At 39.9% G+C, this 19,940-nt stretch overlaps 2 protein-coding genes across 2 annotated transcripts in view; both read left to right on the plus strand.

Moving 5' to 3' along the window:
- The window catches only part of DAZAP2 (DAZ associated protein 2), a 426,196-nt gene that overhangs the window by 38,859 nt on the left and 367,397 nt on the right, over window positions 1-19,940 (plus strand). The window lies entirely within an intron of this gene.
- Window positions 1-19,940, plus strand: part of TMPRSS12 (transmembrane serine protease 12) — a 45,752-nt gene that overhangs the window by 8,024 nt on the left and 17,788 nt on the right. Inside the window, exon 3 of the mRNA XM_050748809.1 lies at window positions 8,291-8,559. Within this exon, the coding sequence (XP_050604766.1) occupies window positions 8,291-8,559 (269 nt within the window). The remainder of the gene's footprint in view (window positions 1-8,290; window positions 8,560-19,940) is intronic.

Below are 19,940 nucleotides of genomic sequence, written 5' to 3' on the forward strand. Positions count from 1 at the left end.
AAGAACCAGCGCAAGAACCCTGGCAACCCAAAAAGCCAGAGTTTCTTCCTACCTCCAAATGACCACAATAGCTCCCAAGCAATGGTTCTTAACCAGACTGAAATGGCTGGAATGAGAGGCATAGAATTCAGAATCTGGATGGCAATGAAGAGAAACGAGATTCCGGAGAAATCTGAAACCCAATCCAAGGAATCTTAAGAAATCCAGTAAAATAATACAAGAGCTGAAAGATGAAACAGCCATTTTAAGAAAGAACCAAACTGATCTATAGAGCTAAAAAAAAAAAAAAAAAACCTCACAAGAATTTAATAATTGGAAGTATTAACAGCAGAATAGGCCAAGCTGAGAACAATCTCAGAGATGAAAGACTAGTTCTTCAAGTCAACTCAGACAGAAATAAAGAAAAAAGAATGAACAAAACTTCCAAGAAATATGGGATTATGTAAAGAGACCAAACCTACAACTCATTGACATCCCTGAAAGAAGGACAGAGAGCAAGCAACTTGGAAAACCTATTTGAGGACATTGTCCATAAAAATTTCTCCAGCCTTGCTGGAGAGATTGACATTCAAATTCAGGAAATTTAGAGAAGCCCTGTGAGATATTATACAAGAATACCATCCTCAAGACATATAGTCATCAGATTCTCCAAGGTTAATGTAAAAGAAAAAACATCAAGGCGACTAGAGAGAAAGGGCAGGTCACTTACAACGGGAATCCCCATCAGGCTAACAGCAGACCTTTCAGCAGAAACTCTACACGCCAGAAAAGATTGGGGGTCTATATTTAGCATCCTTAAAGAAAATAAATTCCAACAGAGAATTTCATATCCAGCCAAACTAAGCTTTGTAAGTGAAGGAGAAATAAGATCCTTTTCAGACAAGCAAATGCTAAGGGAATTAATTACCACCAGACCTGCCTTACAGGAGATCCTTAGGGAGTACTAAACATGGAAATGAAAGACCATTACCAGTCACCACAAAAACACACTTAAGTACATTGACCATTGACACTATAAAGCAACTACACAATCAAGTCTACATAAACAAGCTAACAACACGACGACAGTATCAAATCTGCAAATACCAATATTAACTTTTAATGTAAAAAGGCTAAACACCCCATTTAAAATGCACAGACTGGCAAGTTGGATTTAAAAAAACAGAACCCAACTGTACATTGTCTTTAAGAGAGAGACATCTCACATGCAGTGACATCCACATGCTCAAAGTAGAGGGATGGAGCAAAATCTATCAAGTAAATGGAAAACAAACAAGAGCAGGGGTTGCTATTCTTATTTTAGACAAAACAGACTTTATTTTTTTGAGATGGAGTCTCACTCCGTCACCCAGGCTGGAGTGAAGTGGCACGATCTCGGCTCGCTGCAACCTCTGCCACCCAGGTTCAAGCAATTCTCCTGCCTCAGCCTCCCAAGTAGCTGGGATTACAAGCGCCTGCCACCACACCTGGCTAATTTTTGTATTTTTAGTAGAGGCAGGGTTTCACCATCTTGGTCAGGCTGGTCTTGAACTCCTGACCTCGTGAACCATGCGCCTTGGCCTCCCAAAGTGCTGGAATTACAGGCATGAGCCACCACGCCCAGTCTGACAAAATAGACTTTAAACCAAAATGACCAAAAAAGGACAAAGAAGAGCAATACATAATGATAAAGGGTTCAATTCAATAAGAAGACTTACCTATCCTAATACTGGAGGACCTAGATTCATAAAACAAGTTCTTGGAGACCTATGAAGAGACTTAGATAACCATACAATAATAGTGGGAGACTTTAACACTCCACTGACAGTATTAGACAGATCACTGAGGCAGAACACTTAAAAAGATATTTGGGATCTAAACTTGACGCTTGACAAAATGGACCTAACAGACACTCCACCCAAAAACAACAGAATATACATTTTTTTCATCTCCACATAACGCATACTCTAAAATAGACCACACACTCTAGAATAAGACAATTCTAGAATAAGACAATTCTTAACAAATTTTTAAAACCCAAAATCATACCATCCACACTCTTGGATCACAACATGATAAAAATAGAAATCAGTACCACCATCTCTCAAAACCATATAATTACATGGAAATTAAACAATCTTCTCTTGAATGATTTTTGGGTAAATGCTGAAATTAAGGTAGAATTAAAGAAATTCGGCCGGGCGCGGTGGCTCAAGCCTGTAATCCCAGCACTTTGGGAGGCCGAGGCTGGTGGATCACGAGGTCAGGAGATCGAGACCATCCTGGCTAACATGGTGAAACCCCGTCTCTACTAAAAATACAAAAAACTAGCCGGGCGTGGTGGCAGGCGCCTGTAGTCCCAGCTACTCGGAGGCTGAGGCAGGAGAATGGCGTGAACCTGGGAGGCGGAGCTTGCAGTGAGCCGAGATTGCACCACTGCACTCCAGCCTGGGTGACACAGCGCGAGACTCCGTCTCAAAAAAAAAAAAAGAAAGAAAGAAATTCTTTGAAACGAACGAAAACAAGGATACAACATACCCAAATCTCTGGCAAACAGCTAAAGCAATGTTAAGAGGAAAGTTTATGGTGCCAAATGCCCACACCAAAATTAGAAAGATCTCAAACTAATAACCTAACATCATACCTAGAGGAATGAGAAAAATGAACAAACCAACCCCCAAGCTAGCAGAAGAAAAGAAGTAACTAAAGTCAGAGCTGAATTGAATGAAATTGTGACACAAAAAAACATACAAAAGATCAACGAAACCAAAAGTTTTCTGAAAGAATAAATAAGATTGATAGACCACTAGCTAGACTAACAAAAAAAGAAAGAAAGAAAGAAAAAATAAATAGAGAAGATCCAAATAAACAAAATCAGAAATGACAAAGGGGACAGTACCACCAACCCCACAGAAATATAAAATACCTTCAAAGACTATTACGAAAATCTGAATGCACACGAACTAGAAAACCTAGTGGATAAATTCCTGGAAACATACAACTTCAAAAAATAGAACCAGGAAGACATTGAAACCCTGAACAGACCAATAACAAGTTCCAACACTAAATCAGTAATTTAAAAAACCTACCAACCAGAAAAAGTCCTGGACCAGAAGGATTCACAGCCAAATTCTACCAGGTGTATAAAAGTGGTGGTACCAGTCCTACTAAAACTATTTCAAAAATTGAGGAGGAAGGACTCCTCCCTAATTCACTCTACAAAGCCAGCATCATTTTGATAACTGAAACCTGCCAGAGACACGATCTAAAAAGAAAACTTAAGGCCAATATTCCTCGTAAACATAGATGCAGAAATATTCAACAAAATACTAGCAAACTGAATCTAGCAGCACATCAAAAACTAATCCACCATGATCAAGTAGGCTTTATTCCTGGGATGCAAAGTTGGTTCAACATATGCAGAACTAAAACAGAACTAAAACTAAAAATAAAAACCACATGATCATCTCAATAGATACAGATAAGGCTTTTGATAAAATTCAAATCCCTTCATGTTAAAAACCCTCAAAAAACTAAGCATTGAAGGAACATACCTCAAGATAATAAGAGCCATCTATGACAAACCCATAGCCAATATCATACTGAATGGGCAAAAGGTGGAAATGCCCTGGAGAACTGGAACAAGACAAGGATGCCCACTATCACCACTCTTATTCAACATAGTACTGGAAGTCCTAACCAGAGCAACCAGGCAAGAGAAAGAGATAAAAGGCATCCAAATGGGAAGAGAGGAAGTCAAACTATCTCTGTTTGTAGACAATATGATTCCATACCTAGAAAACCCTATAGTCTCTGCCCAAAGGCTCCCAGATCTGATAAACAACTTCAGCAAAATTTCAGGATTAAAAAAATCAATGTACAAAAATCAGCAGCATTTCTATACACCAATGAAATCCAAGCTGAGAGTCAAATCAAGAATGAATCCCATTCTCAATAGCCACAAAAAGATTAAAATATCTAAGGATACATCTAACCAGGCATGTGAAAGCTCTCTACAAAACAAATTATTTTTTTTTAATTCTTTTTTTTTTTTTTTTTTGAGACGGAGTCTCGCTCCGTCGCCCAGGCTGGAGTGCAGTGGCGCGTTCTGGGCTTACTGCAAGCTCCGCCTCCCGGGTTCACGCCATTCTCCTGCCTCAGCCTCCCTAGTAGCTGGGACTACAGGCGCCCGCCACCTCGCCGGGCTAGTTTTTTGTATTATTTTTAGTAGAGACGGGGTTTCACTGTGTTAGCCAGGAAGGTCTCAATCTCCTGACCTCGTGATCCGCCCATCTCGGCCTCCCAAAGTGCTGGGATTACAGGCTTGAGCCACCGCGCCCGGCCTACCAAACAAATTATTAAACACTGCTGAAAGAAGTCATAGATGACAAAAAAAAAAAAAAATGGAGAAACATTCCATGCTCATGGATAGGAAGAATCATTATTGTTTAAATGGCCATACTGCCCAAAGCAATTTACAGATTCAACACTATTCCAATCAAATTACCAACAACGTTTTACACAGAATTTTAAAAATTATTCTAAAATTCATATGGAACAAAAGAGAGCCCAAATAGCCAAAGGAATCCTAAGCATAAAGAACAAAGCTGGAGGCATCATACTGCCTGACTTCAAACTGTACTAGAAGGCTACAGTAACCAAAACAGCATGGTACTGGTACAAAAAGAGACACATAGACCAATAGAACAGGTTAGAGAACCCAGAAACAAAGCTGCTGGCAAGGACATCACGACAAAGACTCCAAAAGCAACTGCAACAAAAAAATTGACAAGTGGGATCTAATAAAACTAAAGAGCTTCTGCACAGTAAAAGAAACTATCAACAGAGTAAACAGACAACCTACAGAATATTTATAAACTATGCATTCAACAAAGGTCTAATATCTAGGATCTATAAGGAACTTAAACAAATTAGCAAGCAAACACTAGACAACCCCATTTTAAAATGAGCAAAGGACATGAACAGACACTTCTCAAAAGACATACATATGGCCAAGAAACATGAAAAAATGCTCAACATCAGAGAAATGCAAATCAAAACCACAATGAGACACTATCTCACACCAATCAGAATGGCTATTACTAAAAAGTAAAAAAATAACAGATGCTGGCAAGACTATGGAGAAAGCAAATGCTTATACACTGCTGATGGGAATGGAAATTAGTTCAGTCCCTGTGGAAACCAGTATGGAGATTTCTCAAAGAACCTAAAACAGAGCTATTGTTTGACCCAGCAATCCCATTGCTGGATATACACCTAAAGAAATATAAATAATTCTACCATAAAGACACATGCATGCATATGTTTACTGCAGCACTATTCACAATAGCAAAGACTGGAATCAACCTAGATGCTCATCGATGATGGACTGGATAATGTGGCACGTATATACCATGAAATACTATGCAGTCATGAAAAAGAATGAAATCATCTCCTTTGTAGCAACATGGCTGGAACTAGAGGCCATTATCCTAAGTAAATTAATACGGGAACAGAAAACCAAATATTACATGTTGTTATCTCTCATAAGTGGGAGCCAAACATTGAGTACACATGAACATGAAGAAGGGAATAACAGACACTGGGGCCTACTTGAGGGTGGAGAAGGGGATTGAAAAAATGCCTATTGGGTACTATGCTCATCACATGGGTGGTGAAATAATCTGCACACCAAACCCCTGCCACACACAGTTTACCTATGTAACAAACCAGCACATGTACCCCCAAACCTAAAATAAAAGTTAGGGAAAACATACAAATAAAAGTGTTTGGCACCTCCCCACTTGCTATCTTGCTCCTTCTCATCATGCGATGCTCCTGTTCCCCTTTCCCCTTCCTTCATGATTGTAAGTTCCCTGAAGCCCTCACCACAAGCAATGCCAGCACCATGGTTCCTGTGCAGCCTGCAGAACTGTGAGCCAATTAAACCTCTTTTCTTTATAAATTACCCAGCCTCAAGTATTTCTTTATAACAAAGCAAGAATGGCCAAATACATATGAACGTACCACTGTTTGTTAATCCATCTACTCTTGAAGGATATTTGTTTCCAATTTGGTCAATTATGAGTAAAGCCACTATAAACATTTGTGTGAATGTAGGTTTTCATTTCACTTCTGTAAATACCCAAGAGTGAGACTACCTTGTCAAATGATAAGTGTATGTACAGTTTTATATTTAAAAAAAACAAGTAAAACATTTTTGGTTTTTTGTTTTGTTTTGTTTTTTGTTTTTGAGACAGGGTCTCACTCTGTTGCTCAGGCTTGAGAGCAGTGGCATAGTCATGGCTCACTGCAGCCTTAACCTCCTGGGCTGAAGCAATCCTGCCACCTAGCCTCTCAAGTAGGTGGGACTACAGGCATGTGCCATCACATCCAGCTAATTTTTGTATTTTTTATAGAGACAGGGTTTCGTCATGTTGCCCAGGGTGGGCTCAAACTCCTGGGCTCAAGCAATCTGCCTGTCTCAGCCTCCCAAAGTGTTGCGATTACAGGCGTGAGCCACCAAGCCCGGCCTATAACGTATTTAATGTAAGAAAATGAGAAAACAGAAATGAGAAAAAATAAGAATCATTTATTGCATTTCCTAGAAATAATAGCTGTTTTTTGTTACATAGTCTTCTAGATTTTTCTAGCCATATATGCAAATTATTTTATAGAACAGGCTTATATAGCTAAACTGTGAAATAGCCTTTTTCATTAAATTACATAACGTAAGCATTTTTCCATGTCAACGTATCTATTTTGCTCCTGTATTCCACTTTGTAGATGTGCCAAAATTTCTGTGGTAAATATTTTTATAGCTAAATTTTTGTGTTCATCTTTTATTTCTTTGGGATAAATTCTAGGAAGTAGAATTGCAAGTCAAATGTAATGCAGCTTTTTTAGGCTACTGATACATGTTGCCAGATTGCCCATCTATTACACTTTCTGCCATGAGTAAGAGTACCCTTGTTCCTCTAACTGGTGTGCACTGAGTGTTATCATCGAACACACACACACACACACACGTGCGCACTCATATAAACATTGCCAATTTGAAAGATGAAAAGTTATCTGTAAGCGACAGTGTATAAAGTGAAAGTTCCTCCTTCCGAATTCGATTCCAGATGTTAACTACTGTTAACCTCTTGTGGTTTTAATTGTTTCACTTGTTTTGGGTTTGGTTTTTTGCTTGCTTGTTTGCTTGCTTTTTTAAGATGGCCAAGATCCATTAGTTGCTTCTTGTTTTTACCTTTAATATCATGCTTTATCAAATCCTTTCTTGTGTCAATGTTATATATTCATCTATATTTTTTTCTGTTTGTTTGTTTGTTTGTTTTTGAGACGGAGTCTCACTCTGTCGCCCAGGCTAGAGTGCAGTGGCTCGATCTTGGCTCACTGCAAGCTCCACCTCCCGGGTTCACACCATTCTCCTGCCTCAGCCTCCCAAACAGCTGGGACTACAGGTGCCTGCCACTACACCCGGCTAATTTGTGTGTGTGTGTGTGTGTGTGTGTGTGTGTGTGTGTGTGTGTGTGTGTGTGTTTAGTAGAGACGGGGTTTCACCATGTTAGCCAGGATGGTCTCAATCTCCTGACCTCGTGATCCACCCACCTCGGCTTCCCAAAGTGCTGGGATTACAGGTGTGAGTCACTGAGCCGGGCGCTGGTTTAGTTTTTTCATTCACATAATAAGTTAATACCCAAATGTTTCATTCCAGTAAGTTTCAAAAAAATTATAAAACTAGAGGAAATATTTTAGCGAACTCCCATGTACCCATCACCCAGCTTCCCGTTATCAACTGATACCTGATCTTGTTTCACCTATACCCTCACCATTCTCCCTCCAATTATTTTGAAGCAAAACTCAGACATACCACTTTGGGTATCTCTGAAAGATGGGAACTCTTTATTAAGAAGATTTGTACATTTAAATATTTAATCCATTTGGAGTTTATTTTGGTGTTTAGTGTTATTTCAGGTATCTAATTTTATTTCTCTTTTCAAACAGCTAGTTGCCCCAATACCACATATTGAATAATTCATTCTTTTGTCCATTGGTAAAAAATGCTGCCTTAATAACATATTAAATTCTCATGTACTTGAATCTGTTTCTGAATTTTCTGTCCCATTGGTCTTTTTCTCCTTCCCTAGATCATGATATTTGTGTTATTTAATATTTTATGTCACATGAAACTGGAATTAAAGTTTTTTATTATTAATCTAACATGAGAAAAAAACTAGTGGGAAGTTAAGAATATGTACTTAGTTAAATAAAGATGTTTATAATAAGAATGTTTACTTTCTTTCAGCGATCCTTTAATGTGGAGAGCTGTGATTGGAACTAATAATATACATGGGCACCATCCTTATACCAAGAAGATAAAAATTAAAGCAATCATTGTTCATCCAAACTTCATTTTGGAATCTTATGTAAATGATATTGCACTTTTTCACTTAAAAAAAGCAGTGAGGTATAATGACTATATTCAGCCTATTTGCCTACCTTTTGATGTTTTCCAAATCCTGGACGGAAACACAAAGTGTTTTATAAGTGGCTGGGGAAGAACAAAAGAAGAAGGTAATTATGGTCTGAATTTTACTGATACACATTTTCCTGATGATGTGCAGAGGAAGGTCAAATCTTTTATATACAGTCATGTGCCACATAATGACATTTAGGTTAATGACAGACCACACACACGATGGTGGTCTATAAGATTATTTTTCCATATTTTTACTGTACCTTTTTTTTTTTCCCCCAGAGTCTCGTTCTGTTGCCCAGGATGGAGTGCAGTGGCACAATCTCGGCTCACTGCAGCCTCCGCCCCCCAGGTTCAAGTGATTCTCCTGCCTCAGCCTCCCAAGTAGCTGGGATTACAGGCATGTGCCACCATGCCCTGCTAATTTTTGTATTTTTAGTAGAGACAGGGTTTCTCCATGTTGGTCAGGCTGGTCTTGAACTCCCAACCTCAGGTGATCCGCCTACCCCGGCCTCCCAAAGTGCTGGGATTACAGGCGTGAGCCACCACGCACAGCATTCAGCTAATTTTTGTATTTTTAGTAAAGACAGCGTTTCACCATGTTGGCCAGGCTGGTCTCAAACTCCTGGCCTCCTGTGATCCACCCATCTCAGCCTCCCAAAGTGTTGGGATTACAGGCATGAGCCACCAAGCCTGGCCTACTGTACCTTTTCTGTGTTTAGATATACAAATGCTTACTCCTGTATCACAGCTGTCTACAATATTGAGTACAGCTGAACAGGCATGTAGCCTAGGAGTAAAAGACTATGCCATATACCCTAGGTGTGCAGCAGACTATACCATCTAGGTTTATGTAAGTACACTCTATCATGGTTACACAACAACAAAATTGCCTAACGATGTATTTCTCAGAATGTTCTCCATCATTAAGTGATGTCTGACTGTTTCTGTGTATTATCTTTTTATCACTTTATGCCATGAGATTGAAAAGTATTATCGGTTCTTATAAAACACTGAAAACAACTTTTTGAGGGATCTGTTTTTCCTTGTGAGAGGGGAGAGAAAATTCTCTTCCAAAGCAGAAATAGAGACTTTCTCTGGTTGTACATGCCAAGATACTTGAACGTTAAGATAGAATGATAGTTCCAAGTGTTTCTGTGGTTTGAACTCACAGATTATGAAGCCAGCTCTGCAGCAGGATTCTCTATCTTAAGTAATAAGCTTCAGGCTATGAGGAATCATATTTAGTTTCCTTTTAATTTAATGCCTTGTTTGGTATCAGGCAAGCTGATTGCAATATATTTTTTTAGTGTATATAGGGGCACTAAATGTTAACTGACTGAACTAATGGGAGGAATAAAAACATAGACGACATAGCCTCTTTGTCTTTGGTAATAAGAGCTACCATTTGGGAGTATTTACCATGTTTCAGGTCTTGTTTTTGTTCTTGTTGCTATTTAAAACACTTTTTTTTTTAGAGATGGTGGTCTTACTCTGTCACTCAGGCTAGAGTGCAGTGGTGTAATTATAGCTCACCGCAGCCTCAAGCTCCTGGGCTCAAGCAGTTCTCCTGCTTCAGCCTCTCCAATAGCTGGGACTCCAGGCACGTGCCACCACGCCCAGCTTTTTCAAATGTATTATGTATGTATATATGTATGTTTTTTTTTTTTTAAAGAGATAGGGTCTTGCTCTGTCACCTAGGCTGGAATGCAGTGGCACGATCATGGCTCACTGTAACCTTGACCTCCTGGTCTCAAGTAATCCTCCTGCCTCAAACTCCCAAGTAGCTGGGACTACAGGCATGTGCCACCATGCCCAGCTAATTGTTTCATTTTTTTGTAGAGACAGGGTCTTGCCATGTTTCCTAGACTGGTCTTGAACTCCTGGCCTTAAGAAATCCTCCTGCCTCAGCCTCCAAAAGTGCTGAGATTACAGGTATAAGCCATTGTGCCCAGCTTTTGTTTGTTTGCTTTTAAGAGACAGTCTTGCTGTGTTGCCCAGGCTGGTCTCAAACTCCTGGCCTCAAGCAATCCAGCTGCTTCAGTCTCCTGAGTAGCTGAGTTTATAGGCATGAGCACCATGCCTGTCCTGGGTCCTGTTTTAAATATACTACTTTATCCTATGCCCCCAATATTCCTAAAAGGGAGTTAATGTTATTTTTACCCCATTTAACAGACCAGTAATTGAGAATCTTAGAGATTAAGAAGCTGGGACTCAAATCCAAGTCTCTTTGATTGTAAAGCCTGAATATTTAATAACTACATTAAACTGCTCTTGAGGAAATCATAGTCCAGTTAGGAATATATGAGGTTAAGTACTAAGACTCCTGTTTTCTTCCTATTCCCCACAGGCCCTAGCCATTTAAATAATTGTGGATTATTTAGGTAGGAAGTAGATAAATGTACGAAAGACCTGTGAATTATTATTTTTCTTTTTTTCCACCTGTGAATACTTTTTAAGGAAGATAAGGAAACAACATGGTGTAGGGAAAGGAACACGGGCTTTAGAATCACAGACTTAATTCTGAGTCCCAGCCTGCCACCATGTGCTAACTGAATGACCATGGGCATGTTATTGACTCTTTAATAACAATTACAGCAACAATAATAGAAGCAACTACCATTTGTTTAGGGCCAGGTACTTACTAAAATGCTAAGCATTGCAATGCATTATCTCCTTTAATACCCCCAGCAACACTGTAGAAAATACTATAAAATGAATGAGTAAAATAAAGCTTAAAGAGGTTAAATAAGTTGCTTGAACTAATACAAGAACTAAATGATAAAGTCAGAATTCAAGCCCAGTTCTGCCTGTTGCAAATCTCATGTATTTCCCCTATATTATTAATATTATATATCTATATCTATCTATCTATCTATCTATCTATCTATATATATATATATATATATATTTTTTTTTTTTTTTTTCTCTTTGAGAGGGAGTCTTGCTCTGTTTCCAGGGTGGAGTACAGTGGTGCAGTCTCAGCTCACTGCAACCTTCGCCTCTTGGGTTCAAGCGATTCCCCTGCCTCAGCCTCCCGAGTAGCTGGGACTATAGGCACATGCCACCACACCTGGCTAATTTTTTGTATTTTAGTAGAGACAGGATTTCACCATGTTGGCCAGGATGGTCTTGATCTCCTGACCTTGTGATCCACCCACCTCAGCCTCCCAAAGTGCTGGGATTACAGGCGTGAGCCTAACATTTCATCTTTCACAATGTCATACCGTTTCATGATCTGTAAAGTGAGAGCAATGATACCCATCATAGAGTTGTTTTGAGAATTAAATTAGTTCTTCAGAACATGGTAGATTACAGGTACATACCAAGGTCCCCACTGAAGACTATTAAAGAGGAAGAATACATAGGTTAAGGACTCGGTGTGAAATAGAAACTTAGAGAAGGAACTGGAACACAGAAGTTAACTTTGATCTTGAGAGTATTTGCCAAAATGTTAACTTGTAATATTGATTTCAGTGGTTTCATGGGCCTTGGAAGGAGATGGTTAAGGAATAAAACTTGTCCAAGTTGGGAAGTAGGGAAAGACACCATAAAGCTGAAGTCTGTCCCATGGCTATACTTTAAAAATGAGTCACACTCATGACCCAGGATATAATTTTTTTCTTTTTTTTCTTTTTCTTTTTTTTTTTTTTTAAGACAGAGTCTTGCTCTGTCACCCAGGCTGGAGGGTGGTGACGCAATCTCAGCTCACTGCATCCTCTGCCTCCTGGATTCAAACAATTCTTGTGCCTCAGCCTCTCGAGTAGCTGGGATTACAGGGGTGCACCACCACACCCAGTTAATTTTTGTATTTTTAGTACAGATGGAATTTTGCCATGTTGGCCAGGCTGGTCTCAAAACTCCTGGCCTCAAGTGATTTGCCCACTTTGGCCTCCCAAAGTGCTTGGACTACAGGTGTGAGCCACTGCACCCACCTTGTTCTTATATATATAGTATACTTCAAATGTGATCTACGTAGGTTAAAAAAAAGGAGGGGGAGAATACACATGGCTACATTAATCAAAAGAAAGCTGGATTACACCTGTAATCCTAGCATTTTGAGGGGCTGAGGTGGGAGGATTGCTTGAGGCCAGGAGTTCAAGACCAGCCTGAGCAACATAGGGAGAACTCATCTCTACAAAAATAAAAACAAAAAATTAGCCAGGTACGGTAGTGCACGTCTGTAGTCTCAGCTACGCGGGAGGATCACTTGAGCCCAGGAGTTTGAGGTTATGGTGAGCTATGATGGCACCGCTGCACTCCAGCCTGGGTAACAGAGTAAGACCCAATATCCAGACAAAAAAAAGAAGCTGGAATGGAAAAAAGAGAAAGTAGGAATGGCTATATAAATATCAGATAAAGTAGACTTTAGAGCAAAGAAGATTACAAGGATGTGAGACACATTACATAATAATAAAAGGGTCAGTCCACCAAGAAAGCATAGCAATGCTAAACGTGTATACACCAAAAAACAGACATACAGTTTCTTAAAAACATTCATGTGAACATACACTTACCACATGAGCCAAGAATTGTACCCCTAGACATTTATCCCAGAGAAATACAAATGTACACACAAAAAACCTACTTACAGATATTCATGAAAGCTTTATTTGTAAAAGCCAAAAACTAAAAACAACCAAAATGTCCTTCAATAGGAGAATACTTAAATAAACTAGTATAACTTTACCATAGAATATGACTAAGCAGTTAAAAGGTATGAACTATTGATACATTCAACAAGTTAGATGGACAAGGGCATTATGTTGAGTGAAAAGAAGCCAATTTTAAAATGTCATATACTATGATTCCAAGTATATAACAATGAAATGACAAAATTACGCAGACAGAGAATAGATTAATAGTTGCTAGGGTTAAGAAGGTTAGGTAGCAAGAAGGAGATTTTTGTCCTGATGGAATAACTCCATACCCTGTTTTTTTGTGATGGTTTCATGAATCTACACACGCATTGTATTAATGTCAGTCTCCAGTTTTTTTCTTTATTTTTGAAACGGAGTCTCATTCTGTTGCCCAGTCTGGAATGCAGTGGGACGATCTTGGCTCAGTGCAGGCTCCACCTCCCGAGTTCATGCCATTCTCCTGCCTCGGCCTCTCGAGTTGCTGGGACTACAGGCACCTGCCACCACACGTGGCTATTTTTTTTTTTTTTTTGTATTTTTAGTAGAGACGGGGTTTCACCTTGTTAGCCAGGATGGTCTCGATCTCCTGAACTCATGATCCTCCTGCCTCAGCCTCCCAAAGTGCTGGGATTACAGGCATAAGCCACCGTGCCCGGCCATCAGTCTCCAGATTTTGATATTGTATTTCAGTGACAAGAGATGTAACCATTGTAGGGAATTGCATAAAAAGTACACTTGACTTGTCGGTGCTATCTTTGCAACTTCCAATAACTCCATAATTATTTTAAAATAAAAAGCTTTTTAAATGAACCACATATAACCAACACATCCTCACCTCCTATCGCCATCCCCATGTTTACTAGGAAAACTGCCTAATGGAAGGGGGAAAACCTAGAAATTTCCTCTCCCCCAAATGTATAACTATAAATACCACTCACATGGATTTGCTATCCAGAGTAACACTGAGTAGACTACAAAACTTCAAGCTGAGAATTTAGTTTAAAACAGATTCTAGCTTAGTAACATCCCAAGATTTGATCCTGACAAAATCAAATGCAAATTATTTATATAGAAACCCAACTTCATCTAAGGCCTCACAGAATATAACCAGATAAAGTTTCAATGAAATTGAATGGATTACAATAAAAAGATCACAAATCATTAATATATTTAACATACATACCTAATATAATTAAATATAATAACTGAAATTAATTTAATGGGCTAAAGTTTAGAAGCACTTAAGATCCCACAGATTAAAATCAACCAAATATCAGTTCAAAGATCACCAAACACATAAGGAAAAAAACCGTTAATAGTGAAAGACAACAGAAACAACAAACATATTATGCCTCCCAAGGACTTAAGATTTTTAGGTATAGAATAAAAAAAGTATGTAAATTGTTTAAAGAAGTAAAAGGTAAATTAAAAATGAGCAATAGACTATTTAGAAGGACTAGATACATTTAAAGGAGAATCAGAATCTTTAAAAATGAAAAAAGTAATTGCTAATATTTAAAATTCATTGGATAGGGCACGATGGCTCACACCTGTAATCCCAGTACTTTGGGAAACTGAGGCGGGTGGATCACCTGAGATCAGGAGTTTGAGACCAGCCTGGCCAACATGGTGAAACCCCCATCTCTACTAAAAATACAAAAAATTAGCTAGGCGTGGTAGTGGATGCCTGTAATTCCAGCTACTCGGGAGGCTGAGGCAGAAGAATCACTTGAACCCAGGAGGCAGAGGTTGTAGTGAGCCAAGGTCGCACCTTTGCACTCCAGCGTGGGTAACAAGAGCAAGACTCTGTCTCAAAAATAAAAAAAAAAAACCTCACTGGATAAACTAGATATCATATTAGACACAGCTAAAGAGAGGATTTGTGAACCAGAAGATATAGCTGAAGGAACTTCCTAGACTGTAGCACAGAGGGAAAAAAAGAGAAAATCATGAAATAAGGTATAAGAAGGATAGAATGAGAAAATCTAATAGACATCTAATGAGAGTGCCAGAGAGGAAGGAATAAAGGGGATAGAGGAGAGGCAATATTCAATGGATTTGGGTTGAAATCTCTTAAAAACTGATGAAAGACATTAATCCAGATAAAATATTAATAAGCACAATATTAGCCAAAACAAAACATAATTCCCTTTCAGACATTATACTGAAGTTGAACAACAACAACAACAACAAAAAGAAGATCTGAAATGTAACCAGAGATAAAAGCAAAATCCTTATAATAGAATTACAGATTAGTTTTCAGAAAACTTCTCAATAGCAATAATGAAAGCCAAAAGACACCCTCTCCTGTTGCCATGTGAAGATGTGCTTGTCTCCCCTTTGCCTTCTGCCATGATTGTAGGTTTCTTGAGGCCTACTCTCGAGAAACACGGCTTGAGTACAGACTGCAGAACTGATTATTCAGATTATCATGGTAGATGGGAGATAGAACTAGATTGCAGCTCCAACGTGGAGCTTCTGTACAGACTGCAGAGCTGATTATTCAGATCATCATGGCAGACGGGAGGCAGAACTAGATTGCAGCTCTAACTTGGATGGACAGAGCAGCGTGTGGAGGCTGGCATCATTAATTTTAGCTCCAGAATGACTGCAGGAATAAACCAAGAATCCCAAGACAACCACAGATGCCTCTGAAGGAAGCAGACTGCTCCTGCAGGACCTGGGAGACACCTCAAATACTCTGGGAGGTGGGTAGCCTGGGGCAAGTTCTCAGCCCTGCTTGCCAACTGTCTGGAAACAGACTTGGTGCTTTTGAGAGGCATGGTGGGAGTGAGACTGGCCCTTCGGACTGTGTGAGAGCTGGATGAGGCCTGTGATTGCCAGCTTCCCCCCACTTCCCGGACAACCTGCATGACTCAGCAGAGGCAGCCATAATCGCTCTCAGTATACAACTCCATTGACCTGGGACTCTCACCCCCATTACCCACAGTGGCCTCAGCAAGACCCACCCAAGGAGAGTCTGAGTTCAGATATGCCTAGCCCTGTCCCATCTGATGGTCCTTCCCTACCCACCCTGGTTGCTGAAGACAAAAGGCGTATACTCTTGGGCGTTCTAGGGCCCTGCCCACCACTTGTTCCTCTCCATAATACCACAGCTGATGCTCTCTGGAAAGCACCATCTCCCAGCAGGAGGTCAACCAGCAAAAAAAATTGGACATTAAATCACCAAAGCTAAGAACCTTTACAGAGTCCGTTTCAACTCCCTGCCATCTCCACTGGAACAGGTGCTGGTATTCATGGCTGAGAGACCCATAGATGGTTCACATCACGGGACTCTGTGCAGACAGCCCCCAGTACCAGCCCAGAGCCTGGTAGACTAGGCTAGGTGGTTAGACCCAGAAGAAAGATAACAATCACTGCAGCTCGGTTCTCAGGAAGCCACATCCATAGGAAAGGATGGAGGAGAGTACTACATCAGCGGAACACTCAATGGGATAAAAGAATGTAAACAACAGCCTTTAGCCCTAGACTTTCCCTCTGACAGAGCCTACCCAAATAAGAAGGAACCTTGGATTTCCTTGCATTGGGCTTCGCCTTTCTCTGGTGCCTCCCAGATTAGCTTAATAACTAACTTCCTGAATTCTTTTACTCCAGCCTGGGCAACAGAGCGAGACTCCGTCAAAAAAAAAAAAAAAAAAAAAAGACAAAGAGGGACATTCTATAATGGTAAAAGGCCTTGTCCAACAGGAAAATATCACAATCTTAAACATATATGCACCTAACACTGGAGCTCCCACATTTATAAAACAATTACTAATAGACCTAAGAAATGAGATAAACTGCAACACAATAATAGTGGTGGACCTCAATATTCCACTGACAGCACTAGACAGGTCATCAAGACAGAAAGTCAACAAAGAAACAATGGATTTAGGCCAGGCGCGGTGGCTCACGCCTGTAATCCCAGCACTTTGGGAGGCCAAGGCGGGCGGATCACGAGGTCAGGAGATCGAGACCATCCTGGCTAACACAGTGAAACCCTGTCTCTACTAAAGAATACAAAAAATTAGCCAGGCGTAGTGGCGAGCGCCTATAGTCCCAGCTACTCGGGAGGCTGAGGCAGGAGAATGGCGTGAACCCAGGAGGCGGAGGTTGCAGTAAGCCGCGATTGTGCCACTGCACCCCAGCCTGGGCGACAGACCAAGACTCCGTCTCAAAAAAAAAAAAAAAAAAAAAAAAAAGAAACAATGGATTTAAACTATACCTTGGAACAAACAGACTTAACAGACAGATACAGAACATTGCATCCAACAACTGCAGAGTACACATTATATTCAACACTGCATGGAACTTTCTCCAAGATAGACCATCTGATAGGCCACAAAATGAGCCTCAATAAATTTAAGAAAATTGAAATTATATCAAGAACTCTCTTAGACCACAGTAGAATAAAACTGGAAATCAACTCTAAAAGGAACTTTCAAAACCATGCAAATATATGGAAATTAAATAACTTGCTCCTGAATAATCACTGGGTCAAAAACAAAATCAAGATGGAAATTTAAAAAATCTTCAAACTGAATGACAATAATGATGCAACCTATCAAAACCTCTGAAATACAGCAAAGGTGGTGCTAAGAGGAAAGTTCATAACCCTAAATGCCTACATCAAAAAGACTGAAAGGACACAAACCGACATTCTAAGGTCATACCTCAAGGAACTAGAGAAACAAGAAAGAAAAAAAAAAACCCAAATCCAGCAGAAGAAAGGAAATAACAAAGGTCAGAGCAGAACTAAATGAAATTGAAACAAAAAGAATACAAAAGATAAATGAAACAAAAAGTTGGTTCATTGAAAAGATAAATAAAATTGATAGGCCATTAGCAAGATTAACCAAGAAAAGAAGAGAGAAAATCCAAATAACCTCAATAAGAAACGTAAGAGGAGATATTACAGCTGACACCACAGAAATATAAAAGATAATTCAATGCTACTATGAACACCTTTACACACATAAACTAGAAAACCTAGAAGAGGTGGATAAATTCCTGGAAAAATACAACCCTCCTAGCTTAAATCAGGAAGAAATAGATACCCTGAACAGACCAATAACAAGCAGCAAGATTAAAATGGTAATTTTAAAATTACTAACCATAAAAATCCAAGATCAGATGGATTCACAGCAGAATTCTACCAGACATTCAAAGAAAAATTGCTCCCAATCCTTTTGACACTATTCCACAAGATAGAGAAAGAGAGAGCCCTCCCTAATTCTTTCTATGAAGCCAGCATTGCCCTAACACCAAAACCAGGAAAGGACATAACCAAAAAAGAAAACTACAGACCACTATTCCTGATGAACATAGATGCTAAAACCCTTAACAAAATACTAGCTAACAAAATCCAACAACATATCAAAAAGACAATCCACCTGCTGGACGCAGTGGCTCACCCCTGTAATCGCAGCACTTTGGGAGGCCAAGGTGGGCAGATCATCTGAGGTCAGGAGTTTGAGACCAGCCTGGCCAACTTGGTGAAACCCTGTCTCTACTAAAATTAGAAAAATTAGCTGGGCATGGTGGCAGGCACCTGTAATCCCAGCTACTTGGGAGGCTGAGGCAGGAGAATTGCTTGAACCCAGGAGGCAGAGGTTGCAGTGAGCTGAGATCGTGCCACTGCACTCCAGCCTGGGTGACAGAGGGAGACTCCCAGCTACTCAGGGGGCTAAGGCAGGAGAATCGCTTGAACCCAGGAGGCAGAGGTTGCAGTGAGCCAAGATTGTGCCACTGCACTGCAGCCTGGGTGACAGAGGGAGATTCCATCTCAAAAAAAAAAAAAAAAAAAAAAAAAAAAAAAGTTAATCCATCATGATCAAGTGGGTTTCACACCAGGGATGCAGAGATGGTTTAACATATACAAGTCAATAAATGTGATACACTACAGACACAGAATTTAAAACAAAAATCACATGATCTTCTCAATAGATGCAGAAAAGGCATTTGGCAAAATCCAGCATCCCTTTATGATTAAAACTCTCAGCAAAATCAGCATACAAGGGATATACCTCGATGTAATAAAAGCCATCTATGACAAACCCACAACCAACATAATACTGAATGGGGAAAAGTTGAAAGCATTCCCTCTGAGAACTGGAACAAGACAAGGATGCCCACTCTCACCTCTCCTCTTCAACATAGTACTGGAAGTCCTAGCCAGAGCAATCAGGCAAGAGAAAAAAATAAAGAGCATCCAAATCAGTACAGAGGAAGTCAAAGTGTCACTGTTTGCTGACAGTATGATCATTTTCCTTGAAAACCCTAAAGACTCCTCTAGAAAGCTCCTAGAACTGATAAAAGAATTCAGCAAGGCCGGGCGTGGTGGCTCACGCCTGTAATCCCAGCACTTTAGGAGACCGAGGCAGGCAGATCACGAGGTCAGGAGATTGAGACCATCTTGGCTAACATGGTGAAACCCCATCTCTGCTAAAAAATACAAAAAATTAGCCGGGCGTGGTGGCAGGTGCCTGTAGTCCCAGCTACTCGGGAGGCTGAGGCAGGAGAATGGTGTGAACCCAGGAGGCGGAGATTGCAGTGAGCCGAGATTGTGTCACTGAGCTCCAGCCTGGGCGACAGAATGAGACTCCCTCTTAAAAAAAAAAAAAAAAAAAAAAAAATTCAGCAAAGTTTCCGGATGCAAGATTAATGTACGCAAATCAGTAGCTCTCTTATATACTAACAGCAGGGAATCAAATCAAGAACTCAACCCTTTTTATGATAGTTGCAAAAAAAATGAAATACTTAGGAATATACCTAACAAAGGAGGCAAAAGACCTCTACAGGGAAAACTACAAAACACTGCTCAAAGAAATCATAGATGA

This window comes from Macaca thibetana, chromosome 11 (genome assembly GCF_024542745.1).
Source record: "Macaca thibetana thibetana isolate TM-01 chromosome 11, ASM2454274v1, whole genome shotgun sequence".
In the NCBI taxonomy this organism is placed as follows: Eukaryota; Metazoa; Chordata; class Mammalia; order Primates; family Cercopithecidae; genus Macaca; species Macaca thibetana.